This window comes from Antechinus flavipes, chromosome 2 (assembly GCF_016432865.1).
Source record: "Antechinus flavipes isolate AdamAnt ecotype Samford, QLD, Australia chromosome 2, AdamAnt_v2, whole genome shotgun sequence".
Taxonomy (NCBI): domain Eukaryota; kingdom Metazoa; phylum Chordata; class Mammalia; order Dasyuromorphia; family Dasyuridae; genus Antechinus; species Antechinus flavipes.
This window is the reverse complement of record NC_067399.1, coordinates 296579919-296604029: the sequence shown is the minus strand read 5'-3', so window position 1 is coordinate 296604029 and position 24111 is coordinate 296579919. Positions and strand designations below refer to the sequence as shown.

Sequence of the window (24111 nt, the reverse complement as noted above, 5' to 3'; positions counted from 1 at the left end):
TCAATTATATATAGGTCCACACTTCTTGACAAAGGAAGGAATGGGAGGGACCCTTTGATTTCAATGACATGGTGACCTCCCACATAAAGAAATTCCCTCCATCAATGGGTATCAAAGCCTTTTTTCCAAGATACAGACCAAGAAATCTGCCTGGATATGAACTCGGATCTCCCTGGCTTTGAGGTTGATTCTCTGGTAGAAAGAGCTGGACCAGTTAGGAGACCCAAGTTCAAATTTAGTCTCAAACATTTATTAATTGCTGGGCAAGTCACTTACCCTGTTTCCCTCAGTTTCCCCATTTTAAAATGAGGATAATAATAGTGTCTGCTTCTGAGGGTTGTCCTGAGGATAAAATGAAATATTTGTACCAAGTAAAATGGGACTGTGTAGTTATAGCTTCTGTCTGTAATTATCTGCCCTCTATAATGGACTCCCAAACAATGGAAGATGGGGGGGGAATGGAATATTTCTCATTTATCCAATAAGATAACATGTTAAAGCACATTGTAAACTTTAAAACATTAAATAATTGCTAGATGGTATTATTATTATTGTTATTATTGCTAGCTTCTCTTCTCTCTATATGACATTTTACTTGGTGACCTCATCCGCTCCCATGGATTTAATAACATCTCCATGGAGATGATTCTCAAAACTACCTACACCCTGCCCAAATCTCTACTGATTTCCAATCTTGCATCTCCAATTGTTTTTTAGACATCTCAAACTAGATGTCCAACAGACACCTTAAATTCATTATGTCCAAATCAGAACAAATTATCTTCTCCCACTCTCTCCTCCCTTAAGGACAGCATCCTCCTCCCATTTCTTCAGGTTATAAACTAGGAATTATTCTGAATTCCTCGTTCTCTCTCACTGCCCCATATCCAAGATATTGCCAGGGCCTGATGATTTCACCCCTCTAATCTCTTGAATACGCCTCCTTCTTGGTTCTGACATTGCCGCCACTTTAGGGCAGGCCCCCATCCCCTCAAGCTCTGATGATTGCAAGAACCTGCTGATGGGACCACCTGTCCCAAGTTCTCCCTACTTTAAATCATCCTCCAGCAATTAAAGTGTTTTCCCTAAAATTAAGGTCTGATCATGTTAACTCCTACTCAATAAACTCCAGTGAGCCCCCTTACCTCCGGAAGCAAATGCAAAATGCTCTATTTGGCATTTAAAGCCCTTGATGACCGAGCACCCTCCTACTTTTCCAGTTTTCTTACATACATTCTTTAATCCAGTGTCACTGGCCTTCTGGCTTTTCCATGAACAAGACACTCGTGATCTCTTAGTTCCTGGAATTTTCTCTGGCTATCTCCTATGCTTGAAATACTTTCCCTTCTCTGTTCCTGGCTTCCTTAAGTTCCAATAAAATTCTTCTATAAGATGCCTTTCTTAATCCTTCTTAGTCCCTTTTCTTTCCCTCTTTTTAACTATTTCCTATTTATTCTGTAAGTAGCTTGCTTTGTATATATTTGTTTGCATGTTGTCTTACCACATTAGATTATCCTTGAGGATAGAGATTATTTTTTTTATCTGTTTATATCCACATACTACACATGGTAAGCACTTAAAAATGTTTACTGAATTACCATTATCTGATAGTATCACAGAAATGTTGTTGCTCCATAAAGAACAAGATAAGAGAAAGAAGTGGCCAACTGGAAGACTCCTTCTCTACCTTCATTCCTCCTTTCCTTCCTTCCTCCTTCCTTTCCTTTTTTACTTTCTCCCTTCCTCCGTCTTTCCTTTCTCCTTTCCTTCTTTCAGTCCTTCCTTCCATTCCTTCTTCCCTCCTTCCTTCATTCCTTTCTTCTTTCCTTCCTCCCTTCCTCTCTTTCTTTTCTTCTTCCCTCCTTCCCTTCCTTCCTCTCTTCCCTTCCTCTGTTCACATAAGATATCATACAGATGCTCTTAAAAGCAATTTTGTTCTCTTTCACACCTTTGAACCCTTCCAAAATATCTTGGGGTTTGATGGATAGATTTCTCTTTTAAAGCCCAGGCCTTGAACCAAAACCAATCTGATTGTAATTGGCCACCAACAGGTCCTAGGCCAAGCCCCATTTGGTCACTATTTGATTCCTGATTGACTCAGATTGAATATAAATAACAATCCTTTCTGCTCTGGTCAGAAACCCTGAGGATCTTTCCCTTCTGGATTTATATATTCATTTATTGGTTTTTTTTTTTGGACTAGGTGAAAGAGGAGATTTTTTTGCCTCAACTGCTACCCAGCCTTAATCAACTGAATGGCACATGTGGTCTCAGTCTCCCACTGTATCCAGGGCCATCTCCAATCATCCTGATCTGTATCTGGCTCCTGGACCATGCGGCTCTGGAGGGAAAAGTGAGTCAGGTGACCTTGCCCAGCCCTCCTTCACCTAAATCCACACCCAACTTGCATGACAGGGTATCACCTCCCTGATGTCACGGTCCTCTTCCAAAATGAAGGATAAGCAACAATAAGGTAAGGGAAATGCTCTGAGCCAGGGGAGACAGAAACTGCTTAGTAAACTAAACTCTCTAAGATTAGCTCATAATAGCAAAGAACCATCAGGAAATGAAATGTTGTAAATTAATTCCCATTTTGTTTGGGAAAGATGGGGAAATGTCCTCTTCTTAAAACCTGCTGGGGCCCAGTCCAATTCTAATTTGGCAAAAATTCATGATTTTCCCTTACAAAAGCAAAATTTTGCCTTCCATACTAGCAAAAATTCTAAGTACATGCACATATAATGTGCTCTGGATACTTAAAGACAAGCTACTTACAGAATCAAATAGGGAAACAAATAGGACGAGTTTTAGCTGTATCAAAAACTGGCTGTAGTATAGTAACAAGAGCAGAAATAACTTCAACATCCCACCAATATCTTGTGCATAGGACTTGATAAATGACAACGATCAGGCCTGGCCCTAAGATGGGGGTGGGGGGGGAAGCCATTAGCTAGAGTTTCAACTGGCTTCTAGTTGAAATAATTAGGTGGTAGATCAGCCTAGAAAAATGAACCTTGAAGAAGATATATCAAGAAGAAAAGGATTCCAAGGCAAATTATTCTCTGAAATAGTCCCTGGTCCTGAGAGGAATTAGGATTTTGAAAGTTGTTGTTCCTCCCCAAAAGTAGACATCGATATACTGGGTTACAAATGTTTAACTCAGTGATATTTCACAGAAAGAGGACAAAGGTTCAAATATTATACTTTTCATTTACTATCTACAATCAAGGGATCCCTAGATAGGTGCAGTGGATAGAAAACCAGTCTAAGGCTGGATTTGAACTCAAATTTTCCTGACTCCACTAGGTTTGCCTCAGTTTCCTCATCTGTAAAATGAGTTGAGGAAGGAAATGCCAAGTTATTCCAAAAAACTCCAAGGTGGAGGCCTGAAGAATGAGACATGACTGAAATGATTAAGCAAAAAATAACTTATAATCATGTTAATTCAATAAACATTTATTAGATGCCTTAGGTATCTGGCCTAAAGGTAAATGGCCTTAGAGATATAATTTCCTCACTTTGGGCCTCAGTTTTCTCATATTGAAAATGTCCACATCAGGGCTTCTTTACTTGGGATCCATGAAGAAATTCTAGGCAGGGCGACTGTAAACAAGGTGGGTTAATTTTTTTTTTAATTTTCACTAACTTCAAACAGAAATTTAGCATTTCCTTTAATTATTTAAAAACATTATTCTGATTATTGTTCTGTAAGAAATGACCAGCAGGATGAATACAGAGAGGACTGGCGAGACTTACATGACCTGATGCTAAGTGAAATGAGCAGAACCAGGAGATCATTATATACCTCAACAACGATACTGTTTGAGGATGTATTCTGATGGAAGTGGATCTCTTCAATAAAGAGAGCTAATTCAGTTTCAATTGATCAAGGATGGACAGAAGCAGCTACACCCAAAGAAAGGACACTGGGAGATGAATATAAACTGCTTGCATTTTTGTTTTTCTTCCCGGGTTATTTTTACTTTCTGAATCCAATTCTCCCTGTGCAACAAGAGAACTGTTAGATTCTGCACACATATATTGTATCTAGGATATATGGTAACCTATTTAACATGTAAAAGACTGCTTGCCATATGGGGGAGGGGGTGAAGGGAGGGAGGGGAAAAATCGGAACAGAAGTGAGTGCAAGGGATAATGTTGTAAAAAACTACCCTAGCATGGGTTCTGTCAATAAAAAGTTATTTAAAAAAAACATTATTCCAAGAAGGGCAAAAAAAATGGCACAAAAAAGGTGAAGAACCCAAAGGCCTTTTTATCTATCTCTTGATCCTATACCAAGAACATTCACATATTATTTCCAATATTCAAATACTTTGTGCTGTCACATTTTCCCATTGGGAATTAAATTATGTAATCATTTCAACCTCCTTATCACTTGGAGAATTTCCTATTTGCCAACAAGCTAGGTAATTCTGAGTAAACTGCTAACAGTTTACCTGAAATTATCTTGTTTGTCAATGGATGAGGACTGTTTCATTGATCTTTGCACTTGTATTTGTTGTTCAGCCACTTCAGCCATGTCTTACTCTTCATGAGTAACCTCCATTTGGGGTTTTCTTGACAAAGTTATTGGAATGGTTTTATGCTCAAAGGGCTACAAAACTGAAAACACTTTGATCCAGTAGTCTCATTACTGGGTCTGTATCCCAAAGAGATCACAAAAAAGGGGAAAAAAAACCCATGTGCAAAAATGTTTGTAACAGCTCTTTTTTGTACTGCAAGGAATTAGAAACTGAGTGGCTGCCCATCAAATGGGGAATGGCTGAATAAGTTACTGTATATGAAGATAATGGACTATTATTTTTCTCTGAGAAATAACGAGCAGGCTGATTTCAGAGAGTCCTGGAGAGACCTACATGAACTGATGCTAAGTGAAATGAGCAGATCATTATACACAGAAACAACAAGACTATGTGATAATCATCTGTGATCTGGGTTTTCTCAACAATGAAGTGATTTAAGGTAGTTTCAAGAGATTCAGGATAGAAAATGTCAATTTCATGCAGAGAGAGGACTATGGAGACTGACTATGGATCAAAACATAGTATGTTTTCACCTTTTTGTTTTTTTCTTTCTCATATTTTTTCCCTTTGGACTCATTTTTCCTGCACAGTATAACAAATATGGAAATATATTTTAAAGGATGGCATATATTTAACCTATATCAGATTGCTTGCTGTCTTGAGGAGGGGGTAGGTAAGGAAAAAAATTTAGAACACAGAGTTTTACAAAAATGAATGTTGAAATTTGGAAAGATGTGTTTGGAAAAATAAAATACTATTAAAAAAGATACTGGAATGATATGCCAAGTCCTTCTTCACCTTGTTTTACAGCTGAGGAAACTGAAGCAAACAGGAATAAGTGACTTGCCCAGGGTCACACAGCTAGTACGTATCTGAGGCCAGATTTGAACTCAGGATGAGTCTTTCTGACTTCAGGTTCTGCACTATATACACTGCATCATCTACCTGCCTCTACCTATATTTACAGCATATTGCTTAGCACATTGTAGGTACTTAATAAATACTTGGAGATGGATTGTCCCCGCTCCCTCCCAAAATTACTTTTTATTCACTATGTATATGCTTATTTTGGTATCGTCTCTTTTGTAGAAACTAAGTTCCTTGAGGGCAGGAACCATTTCACTTTTGTCCTGGCAAGTCCAGAACTGTGAATGACATGTATATATATAGGAAGCAACTGATAAATGTCCGGATTATTGTATATAAGCAAATATGATAGCTTAAGGGAATCATAGGCTACCTGCTTCCCATAATTTATTTATTATATAGAGTTTTTATGGAAATGGAATACATTTTTCCACCATACGTATTAGAAATCAGAATGCAAAATGCCATTTTCAAGGATTGGTTAAACGTGAGATCAAGGTCAATGTCTTGAGATCTAGCCCAAGAATATGGATAAATGACAGTGACAGGGATGGCGGCTCTCTCCCACTTACCTTTGGGCAGGCCTGTGTGCCTGGCGATGGGGGTCGAGCTAGAAGGGGTTAAGTGGATGGCCGAGGTGGAGTGAGCCCTTGAGCCCAGCTCTGTGTGCCAGTGCTTGAGCACGGAGTCTGTAGAAGCCTCAAAGTGGTCACTGCTGCTTCCGTGAGAGGAGCCTCGTTTCTGCTTCAGATCACTGGGAACTAAGGCGCAAACAGCAGAGGAGGGAAGAAAAATTAAGTGTTAAAAGATTCCTCCCAGGATATCGATCACGAAGACCAAGAAGCTGGGGGAGGAAGGACACACACAGAACCGCACAAACAAGCAGCTTGATGGGCAAACTATTCATCAGCCCCTCTACCCCCCTGAACAACCTATTTCAAAAAACGATTCCATTTAAGGCCTCTTGGGGCCTGCTTTAAAACGGACTCTTCCTTGTCACATCAGGAACAATCCAAAGAGTGAGAAAGGAAAAATAAAGGAAGTATCAAAGAAAAGAAACAGAAAGGAAGATAAGTCCTTAAAGATTAGTGAGGGGGCAAACTCTTAACAGCTTACCCACATTTTGAAAACATCTTTAAAAAAGTATCTTCTGAGATAAAATTACAAAAAAAAAAAAAAAACAACTTATACTAGAACTCTAAGTAGCTCAGGAAATTGGACTGTGTTGTATGATTTTTCTATTATACTTAATGTTATTCATAATCATGAAAAAAATCTCATGATTTTTTTAAAGTGGAAAAATGTGAACGCATATTCTTTATCCCAAAAGAAAAAAAAAAACTATTTTTTCTTGGATATGTAAAAAGGGAAAAGGGTGAATGGCATTTTTATATCACAAAGTACAAGTCTGCCCAACAGCCACATTTTCCTGACATTAGTATAAATGAAAAATAAAACCAAATCAACAACATTCTAAAAATGTTTCATTTTGATGACCAAAGTATTATATTCCTTTTTTTAGTCAACTGTCCTTCTACCTACAATCCAAAGTTATTTCTTCATGAACTTGACCTTCCCCTAATTTCTTAGAAATCAGAGAATTGGGCTCAATGCGCCAATCATTTAAATGGTCCTTTTGTGTTTTGGAAGGTAACCTTGATGAGAAGCAAGATTCAAGTTTGGTGAAATGAATCTGCACAAATTATGTAGGAGTTAAGTTTTAAAAGGACCAAATGGGAGGGAGGGCAGAGATGAGATGAAATGAGCAGTTAGCATGAAGGATAGAGATATGGTCTTAGAAAACATGCCAGAAAGACAGAAAGAAAGAGTAAAACAGCAGCTGCGCTCTATCTAAAGGCTTGTGCTGACCGGCTGTTTCTTCCTTTTCCTGGTAGTTACGGTGTTGTCTATAGCTATTTTTACATATACAATTTTTGTAGATACAGAGCTCTCTCTGTCCTAAGTTGGAGTCTGTCCTAGGACAGACTGATCCAATTTTTCAAATACATAAAAGGAGCAGCAGATCTCTTAAAACAAACATGGAACATAGAGACATTGGAATTGAGCCTTTAATAACAGTAGCATGTAACAGGTGGTCATATTTGTTAGGATACTATGACACAGTAACAGGAAAAAGGTATTTAAAACTCAGTTGCACAAGAGATAAGGGGTTTTTAATCCCACTTTATGGAAAGCATTACATTTTAGGAACTGTAGCAATAGCTGACCAATGCCAATTTACAGCCGGACATGAAATAAGCCTGCAACGACAAGGGAGACTTGAAAGCACATACAACTTTGCTCACTTACTATGGAGCCCTGGTCCAAGAGATACATACATGTGCTGTATATACCAGGAGGTTCCCCTAAACTATTGCACTGAAGAAACAATCCAGCAGGTGTAAGAACTCATCTTCTACTTTGATATTACAATCCATATTGGTTAGTTTAAAACTTGGCTTGGGTTTGTGTTTGGAGCAATGGTATAGCAATGGTATCAAGAGGGAAGGGAGGGTCACTCATGCCCGCTGCTGGTCACTTAGCATTTATACTACTGTTTTTGTTTTGGAACTCCAGAGATGAATGAAGGTACGTGATGAAGAAAGATGATAAAAGAAAAGGTGGTATTAGAAATCTCCAATGGCCGAGAAAGAGAGAGATTCGTTAGGAGAGGGTGGGATGTCGGAGGAAGACCAGAATCGCAGGCGTTTAGAGAGAGCTGTTGGAGACTTTTCTTTGTCCTTGCTTTTGCTTCTCAAGAAGGGACTCTTTTTGCGTGGTGCTGCTAAATTATCATCACCCGGGTAGTCCAAAAAGAAGAAAACAAAATAAATGAAATGTACAGAAATGGCAGAAATGAAAACAAAATTATCTCAACAGATTTAAGATCCCAACATTACCTCATAAAACTTGAAAGGGATATAACATAGTGACTGACACATTTAAGGCATTTAATGAATGATGATTGACTGATATGATTAGAAAAGTCATGCACTATACTCAGACACCAATTAGAACTGGGATCAAACTTGTCGATCATGGCAAATATCTTCAAGCCAAAATTTCATCCATCCATACAACACTGGTGGAGAATTATACCCCGAACATGGGAGAGACAATCTGAAGTATATTTAAATGTAACACTTTTAGCTATTATATAGAAGGGAGTCATGAATTTAGCGCACAGAATACAGAATTCTATAGTTGCTATTTCAGAAAAAACTGCAAATACAAATTCCTAAGGCCTCTTTTCCTAATTGGATATCTTGATAATACATAATTCTTGGGTCTTCCAAACAAGTGACATAATTTTTAATCTAATAAATTTAAATAAAAAAATTTAATTTAATTCAAAAGCACATACTACAATTTTCTTTGATTTTCTAAGACAACATCTCTATAGTCTGAATTCTAATTTGCTTTTTACCAGGTTACCCTACCAAAGAACCTCACAAACTCTACATTGCTATAATTTCTTTTTCTACTCTAGTTCCCCTCCATTCAACTATTTATTTCTGGATTTTAAGAAATGATTATTTTTACCCAAATGTTTTGATGAATCAGATATAAGTTTTTAATAGTTTTAAACTGCACTAAGACTCTGTCTTTGAACTTCAAGGAACTAACCTGAAATTAACCATCACCATGGATTATACTTTTTTTTCATTCCTCCAAACAATTTTAATGGTTTAGATTTTTTTCTCATTCTGTGCTGTTATTTGTTCACCTATAGTGCCATCTGCTGGTGATATTTCATTTCACAGACTTGTAAAGACACCAGGCAGAATACTGGTTACATCCATAGGGTTATTTAGAGATTTTGTAGAATTTTTCTTTCTTTTTTTTTTCTTTTTAAATTGTATCAGGTTTAATCTAAAATTTTAAAACCATGGACACTGGCCCATAGCAATTTTTACTGGCCTGCAGAATTAATGATATAAAACAAAGTTCTTTACTTCTTAAAATCTATATAATCTTAAAAACAAAACACAATCCAGATTCCTATTTCTTTGTATCAAATTCTTCTCTTCTAATCAATCCTTTTCCCCGATTCCCTGATCCATGTTTTGAGATGCTTTGAGCCATCGGAAGGTAGCAGAAGGCAAATGAGCCTACAGTATCAAATTTAGGCATTTTACAAGTATGTAATGCAAGTTGAAGAGGGAAACAATGATCTAGGTCCCCATTTTATGTGTGTATGTGTGTGTGTGTGTGTGTGTGTGTGTGTGTGTGTGTGTGTAAATAACCTGCTCACACATAGGTAAGTTTACCAAGATGCATTAGAGTGGAGATTTAATTTCTGCAATTTTCTCTACTGATTTAGGCTCATATAATTCATCATAATTGATGAAGTCAAATTCCAATAAATACCAAATTGGAATAGAGGAAAAAAGATTGGATTTGGAGTTACAGAGGGCCTGGGTTAGAAGCTCTGTTCTGCTACTTAATATATGTGTGATCTTGATCAAAATCACTTAATTGTCTCTTGTTCTATTTTTTCATCTGTAAAGTGGTTGGACTAGATAAATTCTATCTAGCTCTAGAAGTAGCTAAGGAGTATAGTAGAGAGTTGGGATAATCTGAGTGTGAATCCTGCCCTACACACTCATTAGCTGGGTAAATTTGGGCAAGTCACACTCTCTCAAACTCAGTTTTCTTATCTATAAAATGGGAATAGGGATGGTATTAGTAGCTCAAAAGAAATATGAGATGTACAAATTTAGAGACTCCTCTATTCCAAATGTCTACACAGATTATTTGTACCCAACCTGTGATAGAGCATCCCAAGTTTGTACTGATTTGATCAGCCACAGTTGAACACATTGAAACTTGCCTCCAACATAGTGAAAGACAACCAAAAAGGGAGATGATAACAGTATCTCCTTACAAGATTGTTGTGAGAATTAAATGATAAACATGCAGATCACTTAGCAAACCCAAAGCACTGCATAAATGCTAGTTACGATTATTTATTATCTTTGGGCTTGAGTCTCCTTCATGTATAAAATGAGGAAATTTGACTAAATAGATGATTTCTAAGGTTTCTTCCAGTTCTCCATCCCATGCTGTTGCTGCTGGTATTCAGTCATGTCTGACTCTTCATGATCCCAATTGGGGTATTCTTGGCAAAGATAATGGAGCACTTTGCCATTTCCTTTTCCATTTTATTTTACAGATGAGAAAACTGAGGTAACACAGCTAGTATGTGGCTGAGACTAGGTCTTCCTGGTGCAGCACTCTATCCACTGCACCAAACCGCCCACTTATAGTGCTATATAACACATATCAAGAAACAAAAATGTTTGGGTATCAAAAAGTCAAGTTAATTTTTTAAAAGTCTAAAAAGTCTAATTATCCTAAAAAGACTAGCAAGTCCAGGTCATTGTAGATAGAGAACTATCTTCAGAGTTAGAACAATGTGAGTTTGAGTCTCGCCTTTGACATATACTAGCAATATAAATATAGGTAAATTACTTAATGTAGAGGTAGATGTGTCCTTTAAGACCAGCTTATCTAAACTCCTCATTTCACAAAGGAAGAAAGTACCTTGCCTCAAGTTACAAAACAAGTTAATGTCAGAGCCAGAGGCAGACTATATAAGATTCCCTACCTCCAAATATAGACACTAAATATTATTTAGGCATAGATATGTATGTATTGCTGTTTCTATATCTGAAAATATGCATCTAATGGCAATAGCTAGATGCATTTGTAAATTAGCTAAATAATTTACCACTTGAAAGAATATGAGACTGAGGGAATGCCCATCAAGCTGTGAATGGCCAAACAAATTATGGCTTATGAATGTGATGGAATACTCTTATGATGTTAGTTGTACTGGAAAAGATGGTTGTAGGAAAACTGGGAAAGATTTTTATGAATCTATGCAAAGTGTAATGAGCAGAACACAACAATTTATAATAACAGCAACATTATAAAGGTAAACTATTTGGAAAGACCTGGTATTTCTGATTTGCACACCTTAGCACAATTCCAAAAGACTCATGATAGAACACTTCCAGATAGAGATCTGGTAGTCTCAAGACTACACATTGAGATGTTTTTCTTTGACTGTTTTTTTTGGAAGGAAGCATAGGTAATATGGAAATTTGTTTTGCAAGTGAAACTGAATTCCCCCTCAACAACAAGAAAAAATTAAAATAGAGAGAAAACACGTCATATAGAAAGGAATGATGGATTTGCATTGGTAAGATTTGGCTGTTAGGGAGTGGAGGATTTTTATAATGGCACCACCATTTTTATAATGATGTTCATCCCAGTGCCATTTATTAGCCATGTGACTGATGAACCAATTAAGTTATTAACCTTTCTAACCATGAACTTTCTTATCTATAAAATTGGGATAATAAATTACATAGTCTTTTCTTGGGAGAATCTTGACAAAATGCTTTGTAAACTGCTTTACAAATATGAAGTATCATTAGTACAGAGAGGGAACTATTATTTATATATTGCTTCAGTAACACTTGCCAGTAAAGTTATTAAAACTTAAAACTGCCCAAGAATTCTGTGCAGATCCTGAGGGTTCCTACAGGCTATGTGAAGATGTGTTATTTCTTTACAAAGAAATATTTCATCACAGATATACTAAAAACATACATAGATGTACTTTTTCTCTAATGCACCAGCTAGGATGACAGCACAGAAGTTGTAAATATTCAAAACTCCCTATCTGATAAGTAATGCTTCTAGCTCTATGATGAAAGTTATTAGAACACGACGGAATTTTAGGACCAACTGATAGATGCTTATATTTTGTAATTTGGGAAACAACCTGTCTATCATAGAATGCCTACTTGACTTGGAAGTGTGCATACGTACACACACGCTCTCTCTCCTTATCAATCATTTAGCTGGTTACCTACGTTACCCATGGGGTCAGTCAGCCCTACCTTTCCCCCCAGATCCATTGTGAGCATCTCTCTCCTCCTGGCTGTTGGAGCCTGCAGCAGCAATATTATCTGGGGTTTCCTGCTGCAATCGGAGATGCTGGGAAGCAGATGGAGAAGCCGGATCTGTGGAGTCCAGCTGCCAGGGAGGGCTCTCAGCAGTTGATTTGGCGCGTTCTCTTGAACCCTCTTTCTTTGGTTTGATGAGTTTCACTAAGGCTTTGGCTCCAATCCAGTGGTTTTTTCTATTTGGGAAGAGATTTCCAGAAGATACTACCATAAGATACACTTGGAAATTCTGTTTCTTGAGGCTGCTCAACCCTTCAAATACCAATCTGGGGGCTGGGTTAGTCCCTCGAGATGCCAGGAGTCAAGCCAGGCACAGGATTACGGGTGGTACAGTGAGTGACATTATTAAAACCCGAATGCCCTTCTGGTATAAAAGAGAGGGAGTTAGGAGAGGGATGCCATGCTGTAACTGTAGAATAAATGGTATTTCCTAAAGAGACTATGATCTAGAATACTGAATGAAATGGAAGTTAATCTGAAAATAATAACAACAGCAGCAAAAACAATAATAATTTACAGACTGATAATAAGCTTGTGGCTAACTGAAAGCTGATTTCATCATGGAAATGTGGAAGAAGGATTCAACTTGGAATAAGAAGACCTAAGTCACTGGAATTGTATACTTCTTTTTTGGATGCCTCATCTGTAAAATTAAGAGATTTTATTAGATAATCAAATTATAGGATTCCTCCTTAAAAACATATATCCCAAAGAGGAATCATTGCTATGTGCCCCATGCTTTTGACTTTTAAATAGCTTTCTGCTTGTTTGTTTAGCTCCCTCAAAACTCTAAAAAAGGACTCAGAAAGATAGATAAAATGGAGAGTCCAGACAAGATGATTAATTTAGAATGCTATTTCCTGCTCTAATGGTCAAATTCCCTTCGATGAGGGTATTTCAGGAATCAGGTACAGGTTAAGATCTAAAATTTCTCTCTTCCTTTCCTTAGCAGACTGTGTTCCTCAGGGACCAACTTTCACAAACTGAAAGGTTTGTGACCTGAGGAGATGTCTTAAAAATAGTTAATTCCATCCATCTGGCATCTCTGAAGTCTATGAGACCAAAATTTAAAACAAAGCTAACAGAATACCACCAAAAGTGCCCAATGAACTGTCACAACAAGCCTATAGTTTACAGGTCATCAATTTGACAAGCATTTTTAATGTATCAGTCATCACTACCACTTGAAATGTTCTCATGTAGAGAATAATAGCTACAATTGTTACTTTACTCTTAGATATCTGTGAGGACGTTTTTGCCAATCAATAATTTGCACCTATAATTTCTCATGGTTCTATTTGGACCCAACAGGCCCAAGTGAAATCTCTTCCTTTAAATTTTTAAAATATTGTGTCATTCTTCCTTATGTTCTCTCTTCTCCAAGCTCAATACCTACAGTTCCCCTATTTGTGAAGCAATCAGGAGAAAGCTTCCACTAATCCTGAGGTTCCATCTAGGATTTCTCTTTGGAATACACCAGTTTGTCATCGGACCTATGGATCTGTTCATATGCAGAATGGAACCTGACATTCCAGGTGCATTGTGACTAACATACCACATGCTTAGTCCTAGACACCTGCCTCTCAATAACAGCTAGTTATTGTACAATGGCAGGCAGCTAGGTGATACAATGAATAGTACCAGGCCTGGAAAACTCACCTTCCTGAATTTAAATCCGGCCTCTGACACTTACTAGCTGGACAAGTCACATGATATGTAATAACCTAACTTCTGTAGTGATGAAAAAAATCCCTTTCTTTTTTAAGCCCATCAAAAGCTCTGATGTGTTTCTGAACCCAGATCACTGGTCTGCATGAACCCATCATACCTGACCCAAGTACCAGGTATGGTACTTTTATCATGTAGACCAATAGCTGCCTGGGCCCCCTCTGCAGAGACTCAACCACAACCACTAACAGTTCCTACTTTTGACCCTAACTGGATGATCTGTCTCCTGATGTTTATTTGAGGATCCAAACCATCACTCTAGGCATTCTCAAGGAAGTAAGTCTGCCATAATTATAGCAAGAGTCTTATTCCTCATTATTAAGTGTTATTAATATGTATTCCTAATTATTAAATATTTATTCAGTATTTTTTGCTTAGTACTTGGTAACTACCTACTATTAAATACTATAATGGGTTATGATTAAGTTTATTACTTAAGTCAAAGATTTCTCTTGTTCTTTTTCTGGGAAGTTCCTTCCTCAGGTGCCACTATTTTTATAATGGCGTTCATCCCAGTGCTATTTATTAGCCATGTGACTGACAGACCAATTAAGTTAACCTTTCTAACCATGAACTTTCTTATCTATAAAACTGAGATAATATACTTACATAGTCGCTTTTTGGGAGGATCTTGACAAAATGCTTTGTAAACTACTTTACATATATAAAGTATCATTAGTTCAGAGAGGGAAATGTTATTTATAGATTGGTGATAAAGGGTCAGGATACCCTTGTGTGCATCCACCCCATCCTCCTGTGTTTTTTTTTTAACCTTAAGAAACAACACTTCCATTTTTTTCAAGGAAAACTCTGTTCTTTCCTAACGACCTGAAGCCTGGGAAGGTGTTCCTCTGGCTCTTTTAACAGTTCATCTACAGATGCCAAGCCATAATTTGTGCATACATAGCAGTTACTTGGCAATAGCAGGAAGATAAACATTGTGCTTACTACTGCTAAATTCCCCATGCCCTTCAAAGATCCTCCGTCTTCACTAATTTTTATGGGTGTCCCCATGGCTAATTTCACTAATGTCATGGCAAACTGCCTTTTGCTTTACTTTATAAATTTATAGCAGACTTTCCAATTTACCTTTGACTGGTAATTAGCAGCTTCCTACCAAGACCTGAGGCAACAAAAGAGAAGAAAGGAAAAGAAAAAAACGAAAAAGCTGAAAGGATAAAGAAGAAAAGCATGGCTAACACATGGGGATGGGATATTTCTAGCTGAATACAATTACCTTAAGACCTCTCACCATTCTCACTCCACTCAATTGTTGATGCCCTCTCCCTCCTAAAATAATCCTGTATTTTATTTACCTGCTTACATGTTGCATCTCCAAGTAAAATGTGAGCTCCTTGGGGAGAAGGCTTTTTTAACTTTTTTTTCCTCTTGGTATCCCTACTATCTAGCATAATTTTTTTTCCCATAAGAGAGATTTAATAATGACCTCTGCCTGAGGTCAGAACTATAACTAGTGAATGGAAGACATAGCAAATAAGATTATAGCTAAGTAAAAGGAAAAGCTTCTTCAACATCAGAATGGTTCCACAGAATGAATGGGCTTTTGAGGAGGTTCCACAGAGGTGAAGGGCTGCTATTTCATGGAGGGACTGTCCTATACCCCTCCTGAAATTCCCTCCAACTCTGAGATTCTGTAATTTTATAATAGGGCCTACAAATGGGGGCTGTATTCAAATCAGAAATGGTATCCTGGTGCAGCCAGTTTATATTTTAACAAGCACTTGACTAGGGTTAAAGGGCCAACGGCTAGAAACAACATTGAATGTTATATTTCCAATGATAAATACACAAAGCATATGTAATACTGTATCTACTTCTGAGTTAAATAAATGTTCTTCTCTCTGTACCGTGGTGCCTCCTTCCTTTATAGTTAAAAGCTTAAAAAAAGGTAAATAGCAATAGAGCTTCAATAGAGTTCAACAGAACTTACTTCTTTGGAGCAGGATCATAGAATTTATATTGATCCATAATTTTTTCTTCTAGTTTTTCTTTATGTCTTCTTAAGGCATTCAGTTTGTCTCTGAGAAAAGAGCAAGAAACAAAGGTATCAAAATTAAATTTAACTTAGTTGATCAGCAGAGATACCTAAGAACACCAAATGTAAATACTCAGCGAGGTCTCAGCACTGAAGCCACTTTTAATGAATTATTAAGATATTCAGCTTAACTGTACTGTAATTCAAGGAAGTAAATCTTTTCCCCCCAACTATCTGAATTAAAAAGACTAAAACTACTAATCAGTCAATAAAGAGTTCCTAATACACTTTTGGAACACATGAGACTATACCAGACTCTTGGGAAACATTAAAAATTAAATGACACAGATCTGGCTCTCAGAGTGACTCAACCCTGGAAGAAAGTAAAATTAATAAAATGGAAGTCCTGACTATGTCCACTTGAAGATGTGCCTCACTGGCATATTGGAACTGATTTCTTTTGTTTTAATCTTAAAAGAACCCCCAAGCTGAGAACCACAGTAGAACTAAACCAAAGTCATGGATGAGATCCTAAGATTTAGAGATGAAAGGAACTTTAGAGATTATTTAAACCAACCCTTGAATTTTACTAACAAAAAAACTTTGGGAATGTCAAGTGCCTTTTAGTACTGAAAACTTCCTGAGAGCCAAGAGACTAAAAGTCTCACACATGTACTAACTGTGAACTTTGAAGCAAGTCATCTGACTCTTGGGTTCTTCATTTTTTCATCTAAAAATGAATGTATAGGACTACTCTTTTAGCTCTAAAAAATCTATGGCTTTTTATATCCTCAAATATTAAATTGTATCATGGTTTTATGTAAATTACCAAACAGTAGATATATCTGGCTTCAAAAACTATTTACAATTTGAAACAAAAAAGTCTCTATCTGATTGGGTAGATATAGTAGAAATAGGCGGTTTGTCAGAGTTCCAGGCCTAGAGTTAGGAATGTTTATCTTCCCAATTTCATATCCAACCTCAGACACTTAATACCTGTGTGACTTTAGACAAGTCACTGAACCCCATTTGCCCAGCTTTGTCCTCTGTAAAATGAGCTAGAGAAAAAAATTGCAAGCCACTCCAGTCTGCCAAGAAAATCTCAAAAGGGGTCAAAAAGAGCTAGACATGACCAAAAGAAATGAACAATAAAATACTAAAAAGAACAAAGTTTCCCTATTTCTCCCCTAATTATTTCAGCTATTCTCTAAGGACATAGTAACATATCACTTATTTAGCACAGATGTCAAGACAAACAAGTCTGATTTAATAACAACCTTTTTTTGTTGAATGATCCCAAACAAGTGACCAAGATCTGTTTATTTTGCCAACATGAATCATTTCTTAGAATTGATAAGATATCTGGTTGCTGACACTAAATAATGTCATAAGGGACACTAATACATTGTTGGTGGAGTTGTAGACTGATCCAGACATTCAGGAGAAAAATAGGGAACTCTGCCCAAAGGGCTATAAAAACTGTACATACCCTTTGACCCAACAGTGTTTCTACTGGGCTGTATCCCAAGGAGATCTTAAAGGAGGGAAAGGGACCCACATGTGCAAAACTGTTTGTGGCTAGAAATTGGAAGCTGAATGGATTCCCATTAATTGGAGAATGGATGAATAAATTGCAGTATATGAATGCTATGGAATATTATTGTTCTGTAAGAAATGACTAGCAGGGTGATTTCAGAAAGGCCTGGAGAGATTTACATGAACTGATGCAGAGTGAAAGAGCAGAACCAGAACACTGTACACAGAGTAACAGCAAGATTATGTGATGATCAACTACAATAAACATAGCTCTCTACAGCAATGCAATGATCCAAGATAATTCCAATAGACTTGTGATGGAAAATACCATCTGCATGTAGAGAGAGAACTATGGAGACTGAATGCAGATTGAAGCATACTATTTTTACCGTTTTTTTTCGCTCCCATGTTTTTCCCTTTTGTTCTGATTTTTCTTTCACATAATGACTGATATAGAAACGTTTAAAACGAATGTACATGAATAACCCACATCAGAATGCTTGCTATCTTGAAGGAGGGGAGATAAGGGAGGGAAGGGAGAGAGAAAAAATTTGGAACTCAAAATTTGACAAAAATGAATATTGAAAACTGTCTTTCCATGTAATTGGAAAAATAAAATATCACTGAAGAATAAAAAAAAAATAATGTTATAAACCAACCTAGATGAGATGAAGAGAGATTTTGGTTTGGTCATTCTAAAACTTTGTCCTTTCCCACTCAGCACCTTTGCTTATTCAATTCCTTCCCCCTGGACTGTCATTCATCAAAATCACAAGATCCAGTTTCAATATCAACCCTCAATATTATTCTCCCAGACATATATAAGTCATCACTGTATGCATCACAACAGTGGTACTTATATTAAATGCTTCTCTGAATTATTTAATATCTCTGGAAGATATATGACTTGACTAATGTGGGTAGCTACTTCACTTTTATAAATTGCAACGTCTACTACACTTTCTCATTTTGTTAAAATTCTTGTCTATGACTTTCCAGAGATCTTTCACAGGAGTCAGTAACAATATGGTGGAGATTTTGGTTCCTTTGATACCTTGGAAATTCCAACATAGCCCTCCAGGCCTAATTCCTGGGTTACTCATTCTCCCTCTTTAATGGGAATATCTTTTATCATTTTCTAGTCATATAAGTGCTTGGTAATATTTTAATGATCCTTTCTCACAAGTAAGTTATGACTGGTGACCTCTTACTGCTTGTTCATGTCCACCACAATCTTCTCATTACCCATAGCATTCGTGTCTGTTCAGCAGCAAAGGGAGAACAGTGGTCTTAAAGAGATGGACTTTTGTAGTTTTAATGTAAACCAGATTTATTTCCTTTTCCCAAATTACGAACACAATTCATCTTACAACTAAAGCACTTGTCCAAAATATGTGTATTGATAAACTCATTTTGACAGGCTTCCCACTAAGCTGCAAGTCTGTTTCTTCATCTATTAAATGAAGGAGTTGGAAGTGATGGCCTCTAAAGTCCCTCAAAGTTCTAAAATGCTATGATGCTATAAAAAATAGGACTTTTATAGTTACTCCTTGAAAAGAGACCACTGCTAACTCATCTCTGTATCTTCCATTGTGCCAAACCATATTCTGTACATAATGGTCATTAAAAATTTCCTGAATGAATGAAACTACTGTTAATATGCTCTAAATTCAATTGCAAAAATCCATTTTGAGGCAAACTCGAAGGAGAAAGCCAAGTTGGGAGCACAGTGGATAAAGCACCGAACCTACACTCAGGAAAACCTGAGTTCAAACCCAACTTCAGAAACTTACTACCTGTGTGATCCAGGGAAAGTCACTTAACTTCTCTTTCTCAGTTTCTCATCTATACAATGGAGTAATAAATGCAGATAACTCCTAGGATTGTTGTGAGGATTAAATGACATATTTGTAAAGCAAATTGTAAACCTTAAATAATTATATAAATGCCAACTATTATTATTGCTATTGGTTAACAGAAAAGAAGGAAGAATTTATTATATTTTCAGCTGCCTGACAGATTTTAAATAATTATATAAATGCCAACTATTAATACTGTTATAGGTTAACAGAAAGGAAGGAAGAATTTATTATATTTATTTTCAGCTGCCTGCCAGATTTGTTTAATGCTTTTTAGCACTGGGCAAAAACCAATGTGCATGGCTGATTTTTTTTAGCTCAATCAGTGTTTTAGCTCTTTTAAAAAAAATCAGAAATGGCCCTAAGTACATTGGACCTAGGCTATAGTTTTTGTAGAGCAAATAAAGATAAATATATAACAGCAGTGATGAGTAGAAAAATCACACTGGGAAGAGAGGGATCTCTGTAGGGCACTTTTGGATTCTGCCAGGCCCCTGAAGAAGTTTGCTGTCAGAAAGCTAATGGTGTGTTAATAAGATGGGACTCCTGACCATATGACAGACACCTGCTAACTAACAACTCTGTCATACATCTTGTATAAGTTGCCAGAAACAGAGGATTCATCTCCAAACGGCAAAAGTCCAGAGGCAGAGGTCAGTGAGGAGATTATACAGTCATTGGGCAATACGAAAGTAAAATGGTGCAACAAAATGAACACTGGACTGGTTGTCACTAATATCAGCAGTGTCACAATCCTGTGACTACAGGGAAGTCGCTGAACTTTCCTGAATTTTGCTTCCCTAATCCATAATTAGGGATCATACCAAACCATATATTTATTTACAATTCAGTCATTTTTTTCAGTTGTGTCCACCTCTTTATGCCCCCATTTGCAGTTTTTCTTAGCAAAGATACTGGAATGATTTGCCATTTCCTTCTCAGCTCATTTTACAGATGAGGAAACTGAGGCAAAAAGTGTCTGAAGAATTCAGGAAGAAGGAATTTTTTACTCCAAGTCCAGCACTCTCTCCACTGGGCCATTTAATGATATTTATACCATTTACTTCACAGGGCTGCTATCACAATCAAATGAGGTAAAGCATGAAAATTGTTTTCTAATTTAATAGAGTATAAACATACAAGTTATTATTAAAAGGAAGCATAGTATAGTAGATAAGGAATGACTCTTAAAGCCAGGGAGACCTTGGTTCAAATCTCACCTGTGACGTATTTCTGGGAAAATCAGCTAACCTCACAGCCCTCTCCTCAACTCTTTTAAGTGGCACATAACTAATATGGAAATATGCTTTGCATGACTTCACAGGGTATAATTAATATCATAGTGTTTGACTTCTCAAGGGAGTGAAGAGAATTTGAAACTCAAAATTTTTTAAATGAATGTCAAAAAAAATTTAATGTAATTGAGAAACACTTACAATAAATGTACATAAATACATATTGATATATAGAAATCAATTATTAAATATAATATATAGATTTAAAATAATATACAAATTATTTTTAAGTATTTCCTAATTGCATTTTTAAAAAATTTGACTTCCAAATTCTCTTTCTCTGTATATACACATACATATATTTTATGTGTATACAAACATACACATATAATATGTATTATATGTGCATACATACTAAACTGCAGAAAAGGGGCTGATCCACACTGGTAGGTGAGTTTAGTCACCTGGAGTTCATAGGTATAGACCCTACTCCCCACCTTCCCTCATTATCTTCAAAACATCAAGTTTCTTATAAATGTAAGTTATCATGACTTCCTTCTCTGCCTTAGGTATGGTTGCCTTATGCATCCAGAATCGCAGAGACAAAGCCCCTTTATGCTATGCATGGAGACTCCCCAGCCTCCATCATACATGTATTGTTTCTGCTCCTCATGGAACTGTTCCTTGTTCTCCATATTCTGCTCCAGAAGCATCTGGTTTTGCTGACTCAGAATTTGGATCTGGTTCAGAAGATGATGGTTCTCTTCTTCCAAGTTCCCCTTGAGACGGGAAAGCAGCTGAAACACAGAACAAATGATGGCTCATAAACATTTGTCACGGCCTGGAGAGTTCCATTAGGCCCAGGTATTAAATATCGACCCAAGAGTAATGGACTACAGTTAATATTTGCTCTGCTCCCAGTTGGAAGAAACAAATTTCCAAGTCTAAAGAGGAAAGAATGAAGGTATAGGTAATGCTACAGAGGTCATGGAGACAAATGCAATTTCTCCCTTCCTGTAGTGGTGGAGACTATAATTGGATTATGTATTATAGTTAATAGTTAATATAATAGATTGTAATAATTATGATCCTAACATCAGATGGCATTTTACCTCATTAAATACTGGCAGCTCAGGGGGGAAAACAAAACATAAACATAATTATCAACAAATGGACATCCTAGAGAGATGAAAGCTTGGGGTTAAAAATGGAATGGAAAGGGGGAATTGAAATAAGCATCTATTATTTATTAAGCACCCATTGTAGAAGAGCAACTAAATGGCCTAGTGAATAGAGTGTCAGGAAGTTCTGAGTTCAAATGTGACCTCAGACACTTACTGGCTGTGTTTCCCTAGGCAAATCACTTAACCATTTGCCTTGATTCTCTCGTTTGTAAAATGAACTGGAGAAGGAAAAGAGAGCTCATTCTAGTATTTTGACACCTAAAATTGTGTCATCAAGAGTTAGAAAGACTGAAGCAAATAAACAACAATTCTGGGAGGTGGGTGCGATCATCATCCCCATTTTACAGGTGGGAAAACAGGCAGATTGACTTGCCCAGGACCACACAACTACTAAATGTTTATGGCTACATTTAAATGGATCTGAGGTCAAAGGATTACATTGAATTTATTAGCTTTTTATTACTTTTTTATTAACTTTGCCTGTCACTTTCCTTCTTTGCTCCTCATTATCCTAACCAATAAATTGAGGATGTTTAATTAGAAGAATACTAGAATCCCTTTTAGATCTAAATCCTATTAATCTATAATAATATCCCTATCCTCTGATAGATGGTGCTAAAGGTTCTGATTTCTTCGACCCCAGATACTATATTCTTTATAGAATTCCCCAAAGGAGCATCTCCAGGAAAACTATCTGGCTACAAGGCACAATAAGGATTGTAAAAGTCTCTGAATTAATAAGGCCAGATGGGGCAATGGAAAGAATCCCAGAATGTAATAGTCACCAGTACTAAAGATAAACTTGCTGTGAATCTTAGGGAAAATCATTTTACTTCCAATATTTACAGCATGTACTTCATAAAAGAAATCTGACTCTGGAGTTAGGAAGCCAAAAGTACAAATCCTATCTCTGACATATACGAATATACCTGACAGTAGGCAAGTCACTTAACCTGCAGCATAGTACCTGGTACACAGCAAGCGCTTAATACATGTTTACTGATTGACTGATTTAACCTCTCAGTGCCTAAAGGGATTGTGTTCATTCCCAGTTCAACTCACTCTCTGGGATATTTCATCTCCCAACTATCAGTCTTAAAAAGCCCATTTCAGGATGATTTCACCCAAGACTCATCTCCTCATTACTGTGCTTCTAGACAGTATTGCCATTTCTTGGGGGGTCCCACTCATGCTTCTCACTTTATGCCCTTTTGGTCTGCCCCACCTTCCCATTAGTGGGAAAGTACCCAATATACCCCCCACCCTACTTATAGTTTTTCTTTATGTTTTAAAAGTCTTTCCCTTCTGGAATGGGAACTCACCAAGAGTAATTGTTGTTTCTATACAGGTCCCTAGTATTTAGCATGTGCCCTGTACACAGTAAGTACTTAATAAATGTTCTATCTATACAGTTAGAACAACAGAGGATAATATGATTCCAAGTGTCAGAGGAAAGAGTGCCTTATGTGTGTGCATGTGTGTGCGTGTGTATGTATGTATGTATGTATGCATGTATTCATGTATTTATACATATATAGCAAGTATTTAATACATACTTGCTGTATCTATGATTTTAGGTGACTGGAGGAATTAAGAGTCTGCATTGGTAGATTTTTCTACATCGTTACAATAATAAAATCATGGATTTGCTCCTTATTTCAACAAAAATACCCAACAGAATTTACTGTGTGAAATAGATTAAGTACTGACAGTATCACTGATCTTAAGTTACCTTCTTGGGGAAGCATGAAGACTAACATATGTAATAAAGTAAGTCCTCACTGGAAATTGAGTGAATGCCCCTCAGATGGGGAATAGCTGAATAAATTATGGTACATGAATGTATTGAAATATTATTCTTCTATAAGAAATGATGAGCAGGTTGACTTCAGAAAGGCCTGAACTAGTGCTAAGTGAAGGGGGCAGAACCAGGAGAACATTGTACACAGCAACAACAAGATTATGTGATGATCAATTCTGAGGGACATGGCTTTTTTCAACAATGAGGTGATTCAAAACAATTCCAATAGATTTGGGATGGAAAGTGCCATCCACAGCTAGAGAGAGAACTATGGAGGACTGAATATGGATCAAAGTATTTTCACCTTTTTTTGTTTGTTTGCTTGTTTTTTTCTTTTAATCTGATTTTTTTTGGTACAGCATGATGAATATGTAAATATGT

At 36.8% G+C, this 24111-nt stretch overlaps 1 protein-coding gene across 1 annotated transcript in view; it reads right to left on the bottom strand.

The window, feature by feature from the left end:
- The window catches only part of CCDC88C (coiled-coil domain containing 88C), a 223535-nt gene that overhangs the window by 16918 nt on the left and 182506 nt on the right, over positions 1 to 24111 (bottom strand). The window contains exons 23-26 of the mRNA XM_051977393.1: positions 21397 to 21542; positions 16071 to 16160; positions 12326 to 12567; positions 5984 to 6172 (exon numbers count right to left, since the gene is read on the bottom strand). Coding sequence (XP_051833353.1) covers positions 5984 to 6172; positions 12326 to 12567; positions 16071 to 16160; positions 21397 to 21542 — 667 coding nt within the window. The remainder of the gene's footprint in view (positions 1 to 5983; positions 6173 to 12325; positions 12568 to 16070; positions 16161 to 21396; positions 21543 to 24111) is intronic.